Source organism: Macaca thibetana, chromosome 8 (genome assembly GCF_024542745.1).
Source record: "Macaca thibetana thibetana isolate TM-01 chromosome 8, ASM2454274v1, whole genome shotgun sequence".
NCBI lineage: Eukaryota > Metazoa > Chordata > Mammalia > Primates > Cercopithecidae > Macaca > Macaca thibetana.
This window is the reverse complement of record NC_065585.1, coordinates 46,873,142-46,894,798: the sequence shown is the minus strand read 5'-3', so window position 1 is coordinate 46,894,798 and position 21,657 is coordinate 46,873,142. Positions and strand designations below refer to the sequence as shown.

At 37.7% G+C, this 21,657-nt stretch overlaps 2 protein-coding genes across 2 annotated transcripts in view; both read right to left on the bottom strand.

Moving 5' to 3' along the window:
* Positions 1-21,657, bottom strand: part of RIDA (reactive intermediate imine deaminase A homolog) — a 319,353-nt gene that overhangs the window by 145,327 nt on the left and 152,369 nt on the right. The window lies entirely within an intron of this gene.
* The window catches only part of NIPAL2 (NIPA like domain containing 2), a 106,189-nt gene that overhangs the window by 56,627 nt on the left and 27,905 nt on the right, over positions 1-21,657 (bottom strand). Inside the window, exons 2-3 of the mRNA XM_050801210.1 lie at positions 15,686-15,754; positions 14,145-14,316 (exon numbers count right to left, since the gene is read on the bottom strand). Of these exons, the coding sequence (XP_050657167.1) occupies positions 14,145-14,316; positions 15,686-15,754 (241 nt within the window). The remainder of the gene's footprint in view (positions 1-14,144; positions 14,317-15,685; positions 15,755-21,657) is intronic.

Below are 21,657 nucleotides of genomic sequence, written 5' to 3'. Positions count from 1 at the left end.
TGCATGACTACATGGCTCATTAAATTAAGAAATGAATTTGGGATAGGTATAAAAATGTATGCAAATTTTCTATTTCAGATTTGAACCAAAATAATCCAGGGAAACTAATTTCACATGGTAGAGCATGAGAAAAGGTATTAAAAACCTGAACCCCTACCCCACCCTCCAATCCCAGACTTCCTGTGTAATTAAGTAAGGGACGTTTCTAAGTAGGAGATAGATTAGCAATAAAAATAGGTGAAGTGTTGCTGCGTTAACACATCCCAAATGTGTTCCATTCTAACAATCCTTGAGGTGACCATTTCACAACAAAGGATTATAGTAAGAAGGGAAACATTGCTTACATGGAATGAGGAGATTTTAAGCTAGTAGGAGACATAGACATAATCCACTCCAGGTTCTAAACTTGAAATTGGGAAACTGAGGTCCAAAGAATTTGTTTGTCTATTCACTGAGCCATCCATTTAAAACACATTTACATTACAGCAGAGCTGGAACAGGCACCCATATTTCCTTACTCTCAGTCCAGAGCTCTTTCTAGTACACTATACCCCATTGGCTCCCTTGAAGTAAGAAAACATCATTTTACTTTTCTTGTTGCTAAGCCACAGTTTCTTAATACATTTACTTTCAGAAGGAAGAGGGGAAAATGTTATATGGGAAATAATTTCATTGCTAACAGCAAAAAGGACATAATTGGTAACAAAAAACTGGAAGTACACTACTTGTATCAAATTATATCAATTGCTATAAAATAATTGTCAGAATTTTATGAAACATAAATATGCTACTCTTCCTTTCTGAAAGATAATAGAAGTCTAATGCACTTCCATATTCAGCTAATAATATATTTTTTTTTTCTGTTTTAAGAGAACATGAGATTTTCTACAAAATTTTTAGGTAATAGAACAAAAAGATATTTTAGTTTTATTTATCTAGTAAAAAAGGCAATAAAAAAGAACATTCTATTAAGATACATTTACTTTCAACTCATTTATCTTGCAAAACATGCTAAAATGAGAGCTGTGCTGAGCAAAAAGGCAGTATTGAGCAATAGCTAATAACATGACTTTTAAGTAGAGTAGTAAATTTTTCAAATGAGAAAAATGTAAACTGAAGTACTCTCATATATGTTTGTAATCAGAGGTCTGTCAAGTTCAACACTTTTTAGTAGTTGCTATAACAATAACCATTGCCTAATGAACACCTAGAAAAGGGGGAACTCTATTATACTTTTATTCCTATAGTAAAATTTAATATTCGAAAATAGAGCATTTCAAGATTAATCATTTAAAAAGCATGAAAACAGAACACACAATTGATTGCTTAGGTAAATATCCAGTCATAACTATAGTTTCACCATAGCTAGTACAAAATTAAACAGATTTGTACTAGCTATGGTGAAACTATAGTTATGACTGGATATTTACTTAAGCAATCAATTGTGTGTGCATTTTTGGTTTGAGACATGTTTGGGCAGAGACTCATGAATGCTTTTCCCTCTGGCCTTCAGAAGACACTGGTTTACAGAGAGTGCTCACTGATCTCGGTGCTTTATTAAAAAGTACCTTTTCAGGGGGGAAAATTGATGTAAGAAAAACCAGGAGGAAGATGCGAGCTCTCCTAAGCACATAGTAGTCCTAGCAGGTTAATAAAATGTCCCTGCTTCAGACAGGCTATTTTCCCAGTCAAAACTCACTGCCCATAGTCAGTGAACTGTTATTCTTGGCAGGTGGGAAATGTTTATAAAATGTGACACCCTTTCCCCATAAGCTTATCAACAATTGATGGCCATTGCAGTTACCCAAGAATCATCTTATCTTGGGGCCGATATACAAAATTTGCAAAAGGCGGTCTAATCTGAGCTGAGCTGTCTTCAACTCATTCTTATTTCATTATCCTTAAGGAAATGCTCAGTTGGAAAGGCTGAGGCTGATTCACGAGGATGCTGGGAAGTGGAATACGGACAGGAATTAGCCAAAAAGACTTCCCTACTGTTTTGTTACTCAGAGTATCACTCCAGGTGAAAAGAAGAAGGTCCTATTGAAGAACTGAAGTTCCACAACACTGCCTAGGTGGCTGGGTGCTGGGCTGGGGTGTAGAACACCTGGGTTTGAGTGTTGCTCTTTCCAGAACCAGCTATGGAATACAGCACATGTTAACACGCTAGCCTCAGTTTTATTTCCTCAACCAGTGAAAGGAAGCATTTGTGCTTCATCCTTTCTAATTATTCTCCTTGCTTGAACATTTTATAAATAGTCAGTTATTAGAAATAAGAGTGCATGGATCAAGCTGTGCTCTTTGTGTTTTCCCAGGTGGCTTTCAGTATTTGAGGGAAAAGAGACAGGTCCTCTGTTTTCCAAGATGACCATGGTCTATGTGTGCACGTATAACTGAAAGCACCAAGATTTGACACAGCATCTTTCCTTTACTTAGTGATGATACGTGTGAACAGGTATACCCACCAGTAGGCAAAGAAACACAACCCCGGTGGATAAATGAATGGGCAGGAACACAAGGAATTAAAAAATGAGAGCAGACAAACACATACGGGAAAGTCCAAATCATCAGTAATAAAGATAATTTAGAGCCAGGTGCTCTTTTCCACATGCAATTTTAAGGCTGAGTATTGACAGGGAAGAAGTAAAGTCAGTACGCCCTCACATTGCTAGTGTCATTGTAAATTGATGCAAACTTTCTGATGAGTGATTTTACAATATCTATCAACAGCATCAAACAGTTCAAATTCTTTGACCTAGTAATTCTGCAACTGTGAACTGTTCTAAGGAAGCATTCCAAAAAACTGAGAGTCTCAAGCCTAAAGGTGTCAATTACAAAATTATTTTTCATAGTGGAAAACTGGAATAATCTAAATGTTCAGCAATAATCAGTAGAATATTATGCAGCTAATAGAATTTATTATGGAAAATTACATAGTGATATTGAAAATTTTATGCTATTATGTTGAAGGAGGTAGAAAATTATATTGATACAATGATCATGACAGGAAAATTTATACATAATAATGGTGGCTGAATATTCTACTTATTAAGGGTTTGACATGGAATAATTAACTCTTTCTATCCTCCCAACATCTCAGTGAGATAGTTGGCATTGTTATGCTCATTTTACAGGTAAAGAAGCTGAGGCTTGGAGAGTTTAAGTTTATTACACAATGTCACGCAGTGACTCCAGAGTCAAGCACTAGACCACAATGGCCATAATGCATTAAAAAAATAAAAGGTGAAAGGTAATATACCATTGGTATACCATGGTATAAAAGGCGAAAGGTAATGTACCATTGATAATATACCAATTTATCAAATTTCATTTAGACAGGAGGAATAAGTTTTAGTGGTCTATTGCACAGCATGGTGACCAAGTTAACAGTAATACATATTTCAAAATTCCTAAAATAGTAGATTTTAAAAGTTCTTTTTTTTTGAGACAGGGTCTCCTTCTGTTACCCAGGCTGGAGTGCAGTGGCGCAGTCATGGCTCACTGGAGCCTCAACCTCCTGAGCTCACACGATTCTCCCACCTCAGCCTCCCAAGGAGCTGGGACTATAGGCAATACCGTGTACTAAAATCTAGCCTGGATAGTTTTTCAATTTTTTGTAGACACAGAGTCTCACTGTGTTGCCCAGGCTAGTCTCAAACGTCTGGGCTCAACTGATCCTCCTACTTTGGCCTCCCAAAGTGCTGAGATTACAGCAAAAGCCACTGTACCCACCCTAATTTTTATTTATTTATTTATTTTTAAAACGGAGCCTGGCTCTCTTGCCCAGGCTGGAGTGCATTGGCGATCTCGGCTCACTGCAACTTCCGCCTCCTAAGTTCAAGCGAGTCTCCTGCCTCAGCCTCCCAGGTAGTTGGGACTATAGGAGTCCACCACCATGCCCGGCTAATTTTTGTATTTTTCGTAGAGATGAGGTTTCACTATGTTGGCCAGGCTGGTTTTGAGCTCGTAACCTTGTGATCCTTCCGCCTTGGCCTCCCAAAGTGCTAGGATTACAGGAGTGAGCCACAGCCCCCGGTCTTTTGCCTACATATTTTTAACCATACAAAATGAGAAGTAGATGAGATGATAAATATGTTAATTAGCCTGATGTAATATTTTTACAGCATATATGTCTATCAAAACACCACACTGTACCCCATAAACATATAAAATTATTTGTCAATTAAAACAATTTTTAAAATTACATTAAAAAATAAAAAATTTTGAAAAGATAATATGCCAAAATCCAAAGAGTGGTTCTGTAGAAGTCATGGGGGGTGGGGCGGGGGAAGACGGCAGGAATACTATCCATAAGGGGAAAGGACATACAACCTTCTTCTAGTCTTTCCTCTGGTGCAAAATGGTACCTCCATGGAGGAGTCTAACGTATTTAATGTATCCAGTTGCCCTTGAAGCTCTAATGCTTTAAGGTCAGGAAGCTTCTCAGCAGCAATTGCAGTGGACTGATTCCTACTGGTGAGTCATCTGTTCTCCTTGTGGCTATTAAGTGTCACTTAGGTTGGCAATCAAAATGGAAATTCATTTAGGTTGGCAATCAAAATGGAGATTCATTTTGATCAAGGTTCACATAAGGAAACCTATACATGGGCATTTGGATTCAGGTAAAAGACCAAGCAAGTTTCCGGTGCCTTCCAATGATGTCGGGGAGGGTGCCAGTCCCAGAGCGAGGTATGTGTCTTGGTTTTGTGCTTCCTTGTGCGTCTTGATTTACTTAGGAATCAACTCTTGGTTTGTCCTTCATTCACATACTCTCTGATATCCTTCAGTTTATGAGACTCAGTCCAAGACCAGCTGTTATTATGGAAGAGTTATTTGATGCTCTAAGACCCATAGCAGGTCACGAGAGAGAAAAAGCCAACCATAAATTAACCTGATGCATGAGTATTCAGAAAAGTTGTAAATACTTGGTTTGGGTTCTTCTGTAATAGCTACTAATGAGGATTAGTAAATGAGAAGTTAAATACCACACTTCTCTGTTAGCAATTTAGCTCAAGGGCAGCTTTTTACATGTCAGTTTAGAACCCTGTGTCTGTAGAATAATAGGTAAATGGGTATTCCCTTTTTAAATATGTAACATTAAGACATATGTGTGCTTTTTATTTAAACTCTCTTCCCCTAAAATAATAATTTTTTATTAAAAGCTTAATGGTACAGAAGACTGTTCAATAACTGTTTAAATGTTTAGGGTATGTTTAAATGATTTCAATAACTGTTTAAATGATTTTGTTCACTTTTGTTTCTCTCTGTTTTTTTTTACCCTTCATTATCACTTCTTAAAGACAAATGTAACCCAAAGCTAAGACAATCAATTAATTTTACCTTACTCAAATGTGATTACGGACATGATATTCTTATCTGATTCAGCTGGGGAGAAAAAGAACATTTGGTTGACAGGTTAGAAACTCAAATGCCTGTAAGGGCCTTTAAGGTAATCCTCTGAAGACAAAAAAAATAAAATAAAATAAGGAGGGTGGGCCATAGTAATAAGAGGGATGGGCTCTGGTGAATGAGGGGGGTGGGTGTGGTGATGGGGTGTAGTCTGTAATGTTGAAGGGGTGGGCTCTGGTGATGAGGGGGCTGGGCGTGGTGATGGGATGTAGTCTGTAATGATGGGGGGTGGGCTCTGGTGATGAGGGGGTGGGCGTGGTGATGGGATGTAGTCTGTAATGATGCGGGGGTGGGCTCTAGTGATGAGGGAGTGGGCATAGTGATGGGGGTAGGCTGTAATGATGAGGGGGTGGGCTCTGGTGATGAGGGGGGTGGGCATGGTGATGGAGTGTAGTCTGTAATGACGAGGGGGTGGGCTCTAGTGATGAGGGAGTGGGCATAGTGATGGGGGTAGGCTGTAATGATGAAGGGGTGGGCTCTGGTGATGAGGGGGGTAGGCGTGGTGATGGAGTGTAGTCTGTAATGATGAGGGGGTGGGATCTAGTGATGAGGGAGTGGGCATAGTGATGGGGGTAGGCTGTAATGATGAGGGGGTGGGCTCTGGTGATGAGGGGGGTGGGTGTGGTGATGGGGTGTAGTCTGTAATGATGAGGGGGTGGGCTCTAGTGATGAGGGAGTGGGCATAGTGATGGGGGTAGGCTGTAATGTTGAAGGGGTGGGCTCTGGTGATGAGGGGGGTGGGCGTGGTGATGGGGTGTAGTCTGTAATGATGAGGGGGTGGGCTCTGGTGATGAGTGGGATGGGTGTGGTGATGGGGTGTAGTCTATAATGATGCGGGGGTGGGCTCTAGTGATGAGGGAGTGGGCATAGTAATGGGGATAGGCTGTAATGATGAGGGGTGGGCTGTGGTGATGAGAGGGTGGGCTGTAGTGATGGGGGGTGCTGGCCATGGTGGTGAGGGGCTGTGGGGCCATGGTGAACTATTCAAGATCAGTGAAAGGTGGCACTCCTGAATCAGCCTTAGCCAACTGCAAATCCAGCACTACCAAATCTGATTCTTTAGCCAAAAATTCAGCTTTTTTGTGTGTGTTATTGTCTAATTTTTACCCATAGGAAATTAATTAGTATTCTTTAAAAGCATTGTTTGAGCCAGTCAAAACGTGGGCCAACTCTGGTCTACAGGCAAGTTTGTGAATTCTGATCTAGCCTACAAATAAAAATTCCATCCATTTTCATTTCCTGGACATTCAATTTATTGTGTCACCTCTGTGATATAAGGAGAAACCATGATGTATATTTATAATATAGGAAAGTAGAAGATAAAACAGTAAGGAAAACTCTCTTTTACCAAAAAAAAAAAAACCATGACATGAAAATAACATATTTACATAATGATGATACAAACAGAGCCTCACATGTAAATATCTGGCTTGTGGTTTCTGACCACTTATAATGGCAACTTTATTGTACTGCTAAAAAGCAAACCACAAAAACACTTTCATGTCAGTCACAATCAGGCTTCAAACACGTGGACACATTGAGCGTGCTTACAGGCTGAGTCAACTCTAACCATATTGAGGCACTGCTATGTAATTATCATTCCCCATTAGTTGTAGAATTTTAGGAAAAGAGGTATGTCAATTACAATGTATTCCATGGAATTAAGGTTTGAATATCTGAGGATATGACAGTTTGAAAAATGTCATCTTACAGAGAGAAAAGTTCTACCATTCATGTTGGCAGGAAGAGAAGTGTCAAGTAATTCATGTTGATTAAAAAATTGCTATTGTCATTTACTGAAGATAATGAAGAAGGAACTGTCATTCAGAGACAATTTGCATAATTTCAAACGAGGGAACTTACCTGGATTAAGAACAATAATCCTTTCTTTTCTACGTTTTTCTTGGCATGCATTAATGATTAAAGTTGAAAAGACTCCAAAAAAGTAAAAATACTACCACCGACTAGATTAATTCTGTATTACAAATTTAATTGTGTATTACTTCACCATTAGCAGCCTCTCTAGAAATACTTTGTGGCATGCTCAAAAAATAAGGATGAGTGGAAAAGATGTTTCAAATAAAGCGTTTAGGCTTCAGGAATGCTTTCTGCTGAGAGTGTATGAACGGACATAAAATTAAAACTTCAGAGTTTCACACATTTTATGTAGGCCAGTTTTTGGACAAACACGCAAAAGCAGATAACTCAGCAAGCCACTAAGAAAAGCGATATTTTCTGCATATCTTGAACATTAAAATCAATGTCCATGTGAAGTGACACTATCACAGGCATCCTGTGAGGTTTTAGAGTTCCGGTGACCTCATCCAGGCTGGCACTAAGCACATTGCTCTAAGGGACAAAGAGAATTCGCAGCATCTAGGTTTGGGTAACGCCATGGGTCACTTGCTCATTGGTCTGTTTATGTTTCCTTTCATTTGTTTCTAATAAAAATCTTGGAGACCAAAGTTTCTGCTTGACATGATTTCTTTGGAATTCCAAAAGGCCTCACCAGGGCTTCCTGGCTCTGCTATGACCGTCGTCTAATGGATTACAGATACATTTCAGTTTAGGGCTTCATAACAGCACCACAGAAACACACAAAACAACATGTATTCCACATCATGAATTTTGATTTGAGCAAAACCCAGCATATTGGGGAAAATTAGAGATGGAAAAGACTTATCAGACTCACGCTCTCCTCATTTTCTTAGTGCAGTTAGCTCTCCAACCTTAATACAAATTAGTAACAGAGCGACTACTTCTCTTAGGAACTTATTCTAGGGCCACAGAGATCTTGCTGCTAGCTGCTATTATCTTTCCATACAAAATTTCAAGTGCTTAATTTAATATAATTTATCCCAAAGTCAATCTATTTATTACTCATTTCCATTCAGCTGGGCAATGATTGAGGTAATGAGTTTATGTGTCTCATACCTGGCATAGTGGATGCTCATTCAATATTAGTTTCTTACCTTTATTACTTTGTCTAAAGTATTGCCTGAATTTAACTTGGAAAAAGCTGATATGTTCTTGCACTCTTTTCTGGTTACTTTTAATCAATATACTCAGAGGCATAGAACTGAAAAATGTCACCGGTGCTTCCATCATGTTCTATTTCTCCCTCCCTCTCTCCTTGCCCCTGCAACGATCTCCCTCCATATCCCACTTCCTTGCTGCTCCATAGACAAGTTAATTTTATACTGAGAGAAGTCTGCCATGAAGCTATGTAATTCCATGTGGCTTCAATTCTTTCGACTGTTGATAACTTCATTGTTTTTAATCATCTTTAAATGTTTAGGCATAGCATAGATCACAGTCATGGGGATAAACAGAAAAAGGAAAACATTAAATGTAAGCCCACGCTTTGGAGATGCACAAATAATTGAACTCAATTCCCAAAGGACAGGCGTATAGCCCTACGAGTGTTCACAAGCATGAATATTCATGAGTCTCTTGCAATGAACTGTTTAACCACCATGCTTCATTAGAAATTGAAATCTTTTAAGCAAGCATTTATCTCTTCCAATACCCTAGAACGGAATATTCTATCCTTGTTTTATCAAAATTCAAATTCAAACCAATTCTGCAGGCTGCATTGTGTGATTTCCTCGTGCCATGCTCTTCCAGGAAGGGCAAATGTCAAGCAACAAGACACGTAGTCAGTCACCAGTCCCCTGGGTCTCAGTTAAATGGTGAGGAAGGACATGAAACAGGTCATTGTGAGCATGCTGAGAGGTGCCAAAGGGGAAGCATAGGGCAGGGTCGCTGTGTGTGGTTGGACAGGCTGTGTAAGTTTTGGAATGCAGAAAGTCTCCACATCTGAGGTGGCACTATCCGCGTCTCACACCTTGTTGATTTGTGTATTTCTCAACACAATTCTCTGACAGATGTTGCCAGAGTGTCCTGCTCTAACAAAATTAATGTATTACAATCATTTGCAGACAGACAGAAATAAAGTATTTTGAGAAAGGGCTCTCTTTTTCTAATTCACAAAACGGCACCACACAGATGAGAGGAAGGCCTGCATAGAGTGTGAAGGGAGCAGAGAATAAGCCTGTTTAATTACCTTAGTCTAAAAGCCAGGGAAGGCCTCCTGAGGAAGGGTTTACCTGAGACACGAAGGATTAGCAGTAGTTTGAAATTTTATTACAAACTCCACAGAATAGCTAACCTATGTCTTTGTACTGGATATCTAGTATAATAATAGTTTCCCAGAAAACATATCCTCAAATCACAGTTGATCTGAAAGGAATCTGCCATTCAGCCTCTCTATGTAGTTAATGAACAAGAGAACACAAGCTCTTTGAAACCAGAGCACGAAGATGGAAAACTGCATACACATCTAGCTTTCTAAGCATTTCCTCTGACAAACTCCCGTATTTGTTTTCAAAATGTATTTCGTCTTGGTAGGTTATTTGGAAATTCTTCTATTTTCCACTGTGTTTTGGTAGGGAATATGCGAGGGGGTTGAAGGTAATTGCTACTTAATTAGATGAAAAATGAGCAGTGAGGATCCTACTTTTCTGCTCTCCATAAATTTAACCACTGCGTGGATAATAACAATAAAAAGCCTTTCTTGAACTTATTTCTCCATTTTAGAGAATTTAACCATCAGCCATCTTTGGAGGCATGAAAGTATGCTCCATTATAAAGAATAAGGTATTTTATTTTTCTACACACTAATAATCACAAATCATAGTGATGATAGCCAGTGTTGTCATTATGTCAAATACTATCTACCCAACACTGTCCTTAGATGTTTGAGTTTACTCAGTTCTTCCCCACAACGACCTCTAATACAGAAACTACTTCACTCCCATTTTACAGGCTAGGGATCTGAGGCATAAACTGGTTTTAATAATTTGCCCAAGGTCACAGAGCTTGCCAATGGCAGAACTGAGATTTGAACCGTGGCAGTGTGGTCCTAGAGCTCTTGACCTTTCTGCTGCCCTGGTTTATTAGGGCGAGTATTGAACCTAGCCTCTAGGTGAAATTGAAAATCATTAATTAAGCTTTCTGAATTACACAAATCCACATCTAGAATTAACCACACTGCTAGTATAACTCGCGTTTTAGTCAGAATAGATTTTGGACCTATTATTCATTGAGAAAGACTTCCAGTGAGAAAAATAAAGTAAAATTAAAAGATGACACAAGGATACGAAGGTTCTGACTCTCTCAAAAAGCTGGACCCAGGCCTGGGCATCCCTGTGCACTGAGATAATTCCCCATTTTGCCGTCTTCACGGTGAGGCATAGACGGGTTATTTAGGCTGAGTCTCTAGCACGATGTGACTGCCTGTGAGCTTTGCCTTAAGAATTCCCTAACGGGTTTTCTGCAGAACTGCCTTGAGATACAATCAAGGGAATCTCAGATGCGCTCAGTATGTTTTGGAGACCTGGCGTACTGCATCTGCCTCTCACGATTCACAGTGTGCATGGGCCTGTCTTAAGGCCCCAAGAAGCTCTACACTAATGAAACCTCTGTCACCTTTAAAACCCCAAGTTGCAGAATGCTGTTTGATTATGGAATTCTTTGTTTCTTAGAACACCTATGAATCTACCTGTAAAACTAATGTTGGACAAATGCTGCCTGAAGCTGAGCATGTCAGTGAGGAACAGCAGGACACACAGAGAGAGGGGAAAAAATCACAGAAGAAAGATGTTTCAAGGCAGGAAAACATGGGTAGAGGGCAAGTTGAAATGCCCATATTGCTAACTGTGGTGCTTCTTACAAATGAGTCCTATATGTGACTAGCATATATGTCAGACATATATATGTCAATCATATGACATGCATACTTTAATTGAATACATATTCAATTAGTATAGTATCTATTAATATAGAACTATATTTAATATATATTAAATATATAACAAAATAAAATTTAATATCTTATTAAATATAATCAATATATTAAATATATATTAAATATAATCAATATAATTATATTAAGTATAATAATACAATTATATTAAATATGTTAAATACAATAATAAAATTGTATTTATTAAACATAAATATATTAAATATTATATATTTAATTTATATTTAATATTTAATTGAATATATTATACTCAAAGTATACAAATACATATTATACTCAAAGTATACAAAAGGAGCAGGAATTTTGATTATGTGAGACAAAATAGCAGGTCTGGCATATTAGCAATCATCAGTGTAGTAAAACTAGTCCACGTGTTTACCTGCACTGTCTCTCCCTACTTCTGGAAAGGAAAAATGGAGCAGAATGTGTTGGTGTGAACCAGACTGTCTAAGGAGAGGGAGGAAGATAAAAGACTTAAGGGACTTAACACACTTGGATTTAAGGGCTAAAACTATTGTAAGTGTTCTGGATTTTAATAGTTTCTCTTTCTGTCTCCTTCTCTTAGAAAAGCAACAAAAGACAGAAGAAAAATCAGAAAAGAATCTGCAGTTTCCCATGCAACACTGCAACAGGTCTTATTTTTTATTCAAATTCAATGGGAGATTTGATTTCTTAAAGCTCCCAAGAAATGATACCAAAAAAAAGTTTTAACATAGAAAAGTGTGGATTTTCTGCTTCATCTTTAGACACAGACATAAGACACATCTGGTTTATACTTTCCCTTTTCCTTCAAATTCTCTAGAGTTTCTAGGATCTTTATAAAGAATCTCAGGGTAGCAGGGGTTTGTTCTAGGGAAAATCCTCCATCACCAGCAGTCCCTCACCCACCCACAAAGCTTTACAATGACTTAAATCCAGCTCAGGACTGCTGTGGGAATACTATTTATGAACATACATTACTGTGTGCAAAGATTGTAAAGTAGGAAATGAGTTGTGTTTGAGGCTGTAAGTTCACGTCTTTGAATCATTTCAGATGGACAGAGAGGGAGGTAACTAAAAATGTTCTGAAGCTGAAACATTAATTGGGGCTAACAGCACACAAAGAAAAATAATCTATAGCATGAAGAAAAAGCCCATCTGTCAAGGCAGTGGGCTCCGAGTTTGAAGGTGGGTGGACCGGCTCGCAGGGGACTTGGGAGAATAGGACACTCTTTCTGAGTGGAAGTTTGGAAAGCTTCAGCTTTCAGTTTTTAATGAGAGCTTGGATCAAGTCTTGCCAAGATAGGCAGACTCACAGGCAGCTTCACTGGAGGTCTAGGAAGGGTACGACTGCTGACTCTGAAGTCCTGAAAACTGCCCCATTCTCACTTCAGGCCCCATGAGGTCTGGTTATATCTCATTTCTGTGAAATCTCTGATCTTTACAACAATATTTCCCCTTGTCTGAACCACCTGGGGTAGCACCCTTTTTCTTATACCCCACTCCTGCAAAAGACTTCCCAGGACCAGGAGACGTGAGATAAATGGAGAATTTCAATACCATATGGTGCACTCACCACCTGCCTTCCCCAGTTATCTATCTAATATGCCCGGACACATTTTTCTCTGGCTATTTCATGGAAACAGCATAAAGTAAGGAACAAAACTAAAGATCAGCATGACAAACACAGTCATTATTGGAGAATAAAACAATATTTTCAAGACAGCAAGAGTCTGGCGGGATCCCAAGTTCACCATATAACTAGATCTTTTATCTGTTATTTCTTAGATTTTGAAAACATAAAATGTCTAAAATGTCTATGTACATGTTATGTGGTTTACTAAATAGAAAGTGAGGTTTACCCAATTTGCTTATTCTATTGGAATGTTAAAAACAGTAAATGTTTACATAAATTGTGTGCCTCTTCAGAGTAGTAACAGGATGGCTCTTTTAAGTAGGCTATTTCTAGAAAGCAAAGTAAGTGTTTTTTTGCTAAATATTCTGTTATACCTCATCCAAGTATTTTAAATAAAATATTTTAAATGATTGAGATAAATGACTTACAAAATAAAATAAAATTATCTTTGAATCTGCATTGTTTCAGTTTAAATGATGTTTTCTTTAAGAATATCATATAGTTGTTTAGGAGGAACATTTAAATTGGGATATGTAAACATGTGATATGCTTGATCTAGTTGTTAACAGATAATGACTATCAAGTTGTTTCTATTTCAATGAAGTTTCTAAATTCACGCAAATTTAGAAACATCCTGTTTCCATAGCAACAGATAAAGAGTAAAACCAAAAAGATTTTATTGATTTTAACAGGGCTTAGAGAATTTGTTCTCCTTTTTAGCAGTGATTTTTGCTCTTTTTTTTTTAAAGTCTTTCACAACATCTCATTTTCTGTTTTCTAAATGTATTTAGTAAATTACATAAAATTTCAAAGTAGGTATTTGTGACATTACTGTAAAATTACACATTCTTATAGTAATGTAGAATAACCAATATTTAATTCTTAATGTCAAACAGATACTAAACTATGAAGTCAAGACCAGACATCAAAGACTCTAACCACAGGTATTATCAGTTTAACATATGAATAAAACATTGCATTACAAATGCTTTTAGGTAACTCATTAATGATTACAAGCATAGTATAACATTTTCTGTCACTGTTAATTTATTAAGACTCAGGCATCAGGCTTTCACAGATAAGTGTTAGAGTCACAAACTGCAAGTTTCTATAGTTAATGTGACAGCGTGACAATGGATCGCTGAAATTAGCAGAATAATTGTTCCATGTTAATGTGCTAAGAAACCAGGCAATAGACTTTCTTTTTTGGTGCATTTGTTGTTTCAGTTGTGTGTTTTTCTCCAATTTTTCTGCTCATTAAGTTTCTGTTTGTCAAAACACACAACAGCTTACCTGTAACAGACACACAGCCTAATGGAGCGATCAGAGTAATGGGAGCAAATCCATAGGCTGCGAAGTTCCCCGTCTCTCCCACGGCCATCAGCAGGACACCACTCCACCACAGCACACTCTTGAAGTATGGCCTTGGGTGCTCCTGTTGTGCCAGCTGAAGGTGAGAATATTTCTGAAAGTAAATCAGAAGATAAATAAGAAAACATTCTGAGCTATGAAGGGAATGCCACTTTTTTTCTTTTGTATTCCTTTAATTCTTTTTATAAGAACACTAATTTATTTTTGTATTTTTTAAAGAACAAATACATTTTTGGGGAATTATTGAAAATTATACTAGGTCATTTTCTAGCAAAGATTTGTATAAACAAATATAGTGGTCACCCCTCGATCCACGGATTCATTTTCTGTGGTTTCAGTTACCCATGGTCAGAAAATATTAGATGGAAAATTCCAGAAATAAACATTTCATACATTTTAAATTGCATTCTCTTCTGAGTAGCAGGATGAAATCTCTTGCTGTCCCGCCTGGTATGTGAATCCTCCCTTTGTCCAATGTATCCAGGCTACAGATGCTCCCCGTCCCTTAGTCATTCAGTGGGCCTCTCGGTTATCAGATCAGCTGTTGCAATAGCACAGTGCTTGTGTTCAGGTAACCCTTATCTTACTTACTTGTTCTATTTTATTATTAGTTATTGTTATTAATCTTTTACTGTGCCTAAGTTATAAATTAAATGTGATCATAGGTATGTATGTATAGGAAAAACATAGTATATACTGAATAGGGTTCAGTATTAGCTCTAGTTTCAGACATCCACTGGGAGTCTTGCAATTTATCCCCTGAGGTTAAGAGGGAATTACCATATAACATTCTGGGAGATATTTTGATGTTCAGGTTTATTTTGATTCAAATCGTTTTAGAGACTGCAGCAATTTGATTCTAATTCAAACTGATTCATTAAATGATTTAAAATGGTTTATTTAATTCCTGATTTGGTTAAAAATTCATATTTCCTTCAATTTGCATTTATCAAATCAGCAATTTATTCAGGTTTCTAATTCATGTTCAATTATAGTTCCTATTTTGTATTCTACATTCTTTCCTCAAGACCATTAGTCTATACTGGCATATTTAAGAGCATTTTAAAGAAAGGGGAAAAAAACCCTATAATCTGTACTTTTATGAACTGCTTCTAAAAAGTATCCATATCCCACCTGAGGTGAAGGCTATGAAAGAAATCAAAGTACTGCAAATCAAACCAGTGACACCATAGGCCCCTTACCTAGGGTCTACAATACTGTCAGAGCCCACTCCACACCCCCCAAAATTAATTTCTTTTAAAATCAGAAGAAGAAGAAGAAAAATGAAGGCACTCCAGCTTGCATTATATTTCTCTTTACACCAATGAGGTCATAAAATATATATATTTTTATAATTTTTATGGAGAAAAGAGCCACAAAGACAAAAGTTTCCAAGGCCCATGAGAGTCATAATGTGTCCCTGGATTAATCTACAGTGCTAGAAAAATAAGCTTTTTTCTTACCTGAATATTTAGAGAAATGCTGATCACCAAGTTTCCTAAAATGGCCAGCAAAACTCCAAAAAGGTGAATCTGTAAAAGAAAATGTTTTCCTTAAATAATACTTGTAAGATATTTACTGGAAGAAAAAAGACAAATTTAGGTATTCATTCATTTGTTCAGTAATTCAGCTTTAGCTTAGCACCCATTTGCTAGGGTAGGTTTGATAAAAATTACACATTCTTATAGTAATGTAGAATAACCAATTAATACCATAAATACCTATTAATATGATTTAATTAGAATTAGTTTTTCACTTTTTTCAGACACTATTTTTAAGAAATCACTTGGTCCTCTATGAATTCTCTAGATATTTGCCTGCCTCATTTACTAATATAAATAAAATATTTATTTGGCTTTTTCCTATCAAGATGCTGCTTCTTATGTATCCTTTCTTTTTATTTTCTTTTCTCTAATAGGTTTTGGAGGACTGTGATATGAAAGAAAGATAATCGGACTACAAGGTAAAGGATAAATCTGAGACACAGATTTGCTCATTTCTAACTGGGTAACCTTTTGAGCAAGTTATTTCACTTCTCTGGCCTAAGTAAAAATGGGATATTAGATAAGATGTTTCCAGAAATCCCTTTACTTCTAAGGCTCTATGATCTCCACTGGAGATGGGCTAAATTTTCCTACTACTCCCCTGGTCAAAAACCTACAATGATTCTCTACAGTCTACTATATCAAACAATAAACTATTATACCAGCTCACCACAATTAGTCCTCACCCAGCCCTCTGTCCATAACTTACTTTTAATGTGCTTCCTCTATCTCAGGTATGTGGCACGTGCTATCCTCCAGCCAGATGTGACACTTTCTCATGTCACTGCTCTCCTAGGTCGTGCAGGTGCGCCTCTCACTCACTCCAACCAAACCTCGCCCTCTTGGCCTGCAGAGGTCCATCTCCTTGAGACCTCCTCAGACCACCTCGGCCCACCTTGACTTTCTCAGATTCTAAATGGTAAGCCTCCCTTATTTATTCTTTAATATTATCATGTTTGCTCAAATTCTCTGAGGGAAAAGAACCAAGTCTTATGCTTCTTTCTATTGGGTCTTCTGCATCATCTACTGCAATATAAAATTGAAGATTTAACAAACACTTGCTTGAAAAAGTATATAATCATCTAACACAAGAACTATAGAAGTTAAAAGGTAAGTTCTTACACATTGCCCAAGATGTTTATCATGGATAGCTCATGTATTATTTAATGATTTCAAAAGATGCATTTGTTGCTCCCATCTAGGTCCAAAAGTATAATATCTTCTATTAGTATAAATTAGCAATGATACAAAGGATCATCTCCCTCTTATTCTACAGTACGTAACTTCTAGCTAGCTTCAAATTCCAAGAAGTTATTTGAATTTCAAATGTGCATTGCAACCACAAAGAACCCTTTTCAGAATGCAAAATGTCTTTGAAGTTTTAGAGCTTTATTATATGTGATTTTTGTAGCAATAAGACACCAAATTCCAGCCTGACTCAAGTATAGCATGAAATTTAGTATTTAGAAATGAAATTTAGTATTTTTTAAATGAAGTAAAAAGTTGAAAACTCATTATATAGTTGATATATAATATCCATGGTCTTTAATCAGTTAAGAATTTTCTTTTCCTAAGAGAGGCAATTGGTAATAATTTTGATCACGATCCCTCATGGGGAAACAATTGAGGTACAATACAATGTACTATTTCCATGCTTCCCATTTACATCTAATGTACTTGGCATTGATCAGGAAAATGAAGACTGAGAAAAAACTTTGGCCATGGATGGATATTTATTAACATCTCCCATAATTATAAAAGTACATTGTTGAATAGAAATAACTCACTTTAAAATTCTTTAAGTCATTCACTAAACAGTTTAAATGGATTCAGGCTGGGTATTTAAAAATTGGTGGCAGGATTTGGCAATAATTTCTTGGATATGACACCAAAGCATAGGCATTGAAAAAAATAGATAAATTGTGTTTCACCAAGATTAAAAACTGTGTGTGTGTTTTTTTTTTTTTGAGACAGAATCTTGCTCTGTTACCCAGGCTGGAGTGCAGTGGCATGACCTCGGCTCACTGCAATCTCTGCCTCCTAGGTTCAAGCGATTCTCGTGCCTCAGCCTCCCAAGTGGCTGGAACCACAGGCGTATGCCACCACACCCAGCTAATTTTTGTATTTTTAGTAGAAATGGTGTTTTGCCATGTTGGTCAGGCTGGTCTTGAATTCCTGACTTCAAGTGATCTGCCTGCCTCAGCTCCCAAAGTGCTGGGATTACAGGCATGAGCCACCATGCCTGGCTGAGATTAAAAATTTTTTGCATCAACATGCACTATCAACAGAGTGAAAGGCAACCCATGGAATGAGAGAAAATATTTGTAAATCATATATCTGGATTGAGATTCAGAATATTTAAAGAATGCCTACAATTCAACAACAAAAAATAAACATCCTGATTAAAAAATGGGCAAAGGACTTGAATAGCTGTTTCTCCAAGAAGACACACAAATGGCCAATAAACACATGAAAAGATGCTCAGTATCACTAATCATTAGGAAAATGCAAATCAAAACCACAATGAGTCACTACTTCACATCCATTAGGATGGCTATAATTAAAAAAAAAAAAAGAAAAGAAGTGTTAGCAAAGATGGGGAGAAATTGGAACACTTGTGCATTGCTGGTGGGAATGTAAAATGGTGCAGCCACTGTGGAAAATGGCATGGAGATTCCTCAAAAAATTAAACACTGGATTACCATATGGTCTAGCAATTCCACTTTTGGGTACATATCCAAAAGAACTCAAAACAGGGATTTGAACAGATATTTGTACACTTACATTCAATAATAACAGCATTATTCATAATAGCCAAAAGGTGGAAGAAACCTGTGTCCCTCAGTGGATGAATGCATAAACAACATAGAGTATATACATATGATGGAATATTATTCAGCCTTAAAAAGGAAGGAAATTTCAATATACACTACAACATGGATGAACCTTAAAAACCGAAAATAAAATTCTAAGTCCCTCAACTGACTGATGGACCCTCACCTAGGCCAAAGGCATTCCAAAGTTAACCTGAAAAACTAATTTAGGCCATGATGGGAAGTAGGGGTTGGGACATACCTCATTATACCCTCCTTCCTTTAGAATTAGGGCACAACTGACCAGCATTAACATTAAAACAAAGATCTGAAGACTGACAAAACAGACTTTTTATAGCAATAAGACACCAAATTCCAGCCTGACTCTAGTATAGCATCGCATGACAGATAGCAGGCCCTGAAAGGAATCAAACTATTTTACCCCCATTTCTTTCTTTCTTTCTTTCTTTCTTTCTTTCTTTCTTTCTTTCTTTCTTTCTTTCTTTCTTTCTTTCTTTCTTTCTTTCTTTCTTTCTTTCTTTCTTTCTTTCTTTCTTTCTTTCTTTCTTCTTTCTTTCCTTCCTTCCTTCCTTCCTTCCTTCCTTCCTTCCTTCCTTCCTTCCCTCCCTCCCTCCCTCCCTCCCTCCCTCCCTCCCTCCCTCCCTTTCTTTCTTTCTTTCTTTCTTTCTTTCTTTCTTTCTTTCTTTCTTTCTTTCTTTCTTTCTTTCTTTCTTTCTTTCTTTCTTTCTTTCTTTCCTTCTTTCTTTTTTAGATGGAGTCTTGCTCTGTCACCAGGCTGGAATACTGTGGCATGATCTCAGCGGCTAATTTTCGTATTTTTAGTAGAGACAGGGTTTCACCATGTTGGCCAGGATGGTCTCAATCTCTTGACCTCATGATCCTCCCACCTCAGCCTACCTAAGTGCTGGGATTACAGGTGTGAGCTACCACACCTGGCCTATTTCTTTTACATATTTTGAAATGGCCCTGCAAAGCTGTCTCTTATGGGGAAAATCTACATTCTGTAGAGAATCTCCATCCTTTTCCAGGTCTTTTCCCTGATCCAGGAGAGAATTTAGTAAGACTCAGGTACCTTTTTAGGTCTGATGAGAGCTCTGAAGCCTGCTACCCAGAGGCTTCATCTGCATAATAGAACCTTGGTCTCCACAACCCAGATATTCCTTTTTATTGATTCTATGTCTTTAGATAATAACTCTTTCAACCAATTGCCAATCAGAAAAGCTTGAATTCGCCCACGACCTGGAAGCCCCTACTTCCATTGTTCCCCCTTTCCAGTCAGAAGCAATGCCCATCTTATGTGTATGGATTGATGTCTTATATCTCCCTAAAATGTATAAAACCAAGCTGTGGCCTGACCACCTTGGGCACATGTTCTTATAATCTCCTGGAGCTGTGCCATAGGCCATTGGTCACTCATATTTGGCTCAGAATAAATGTCTTCAAATATTTTACAGAGTTTGATGACTTTTATCTACAACCTTGAGGCCATTATGCTAAGTGAAATCAGCCAGTCACAAAAGAACAAATGTTGTGTGATTCTACTTACATGAGGGAAATTCATGAAGATAGAAAGTAGAATGGTGGTTGCCAGAGTGAGGGGAGGGAAAAATGGGGAATTTGTGTTTAATGGATATAAAGTTGGGATAGATGAAAAAATTCTGGAGGTGGATATGATGACAGCTGCACATCAATGACAATGTGCTTAGTGCCACAGAAGTGTACACTTACAAATAGCTAAAATGGTAAAATTTTATATTACTTGTATTTTATAACAATACAAAATTGGTGGTGAAGTACGTCAGAGTGTGCTTTAACTTGGAGAAGTAAGGAAAAACTCACCTGCTACAGAATAGCTCCCTGGCCCAGGGTCAACAGTGTTAAAGCAAACTAAATATGGCCTGAGAAGGACTCTGTACTTCTACATTTGAGTCCTTGTGGGTGAACTGCAACCCAACTTAGTGGGTAGACAAGACTGAAACCCGAACTTAGGAGCATGTGCCTGTAACAATAGCTGAGTCCTGGCCAATGCCATAAGCCATACTTCAACCAGTCATACACTTCTGAGTGTTCAAACTGTGTTCAAATAAGGTAAATGACAACCTGTAACCAATTCAGCTGTTTCTGTATCTCACTTCTGATTTCTATATGCCACTTCCGTTTTTTTGTCTATAAATTTGTTCTGACCACGAGGCATCCCTGGAGATTCTCTGAATCTGCTGTGATTCTGGGGGCTGCCTGATTCAATCATTCGTTACTAAATTAAGCTCCTTTAAATTCAATTCAGCTGAAGTTTTTCTTTTAATAGTCTGGGTATTTAAAAAAATGGTGGCAGGATTTGGCAGTCATTTCTTGGCTATGACACCAAATGCACAGGCAACAAAATAAAAAAATACATAATTCTTCATCAAGACAGCATTATGCTGCCATTCCTTTAAATATTCTTATCACAGGTTTATTTTTGCCCAAAGCAGATATTCCTGGAAAGGTATACATGATTACATTATTAATATCTTAATATGAATGTATCAGACAAGTTATTTGGAAGTAATCGGAGTATGGCAGATTGCAAAAATGGACACGCTTGCTTACTCCTCCCTGTATCCGTGCCCTTGGCTAGGTAGTCTTATACCTCCTCCTGTTAGGAAGAACAGTCTATTTCCCTATCCCCTTGAATTCAGGCTACAAATTCAGTGAAAGTGTGCTAGTTCCAAGACTAGGCCTCAAAAAGTATGACATGCTTCTGGTTATGAAATATTTTGAGAACAAGCCCAGGCTAGCCTGCTGGGTGATGACAGATGGGGACACACACAACCCTGCTGCGCTCGTGTCTACGGCCCTAATCAATAGTCAATCAATGTTCAACCCCAGTAGGGGGCCCTCCCTAGAGCAGCCAGCCCCCAGCTGACATACCAGCCGGCGCAGAGGCATGAGTGAACCCAGGTGGACTCAGCCAAGTCTGACCCACATCAATGAACTCCCAGCTGACCAATTGATTCCAAAGCACTCATTGATGTTTGTAATTTTAAGCCACTAAACTTTAGGATGATTTATTACACA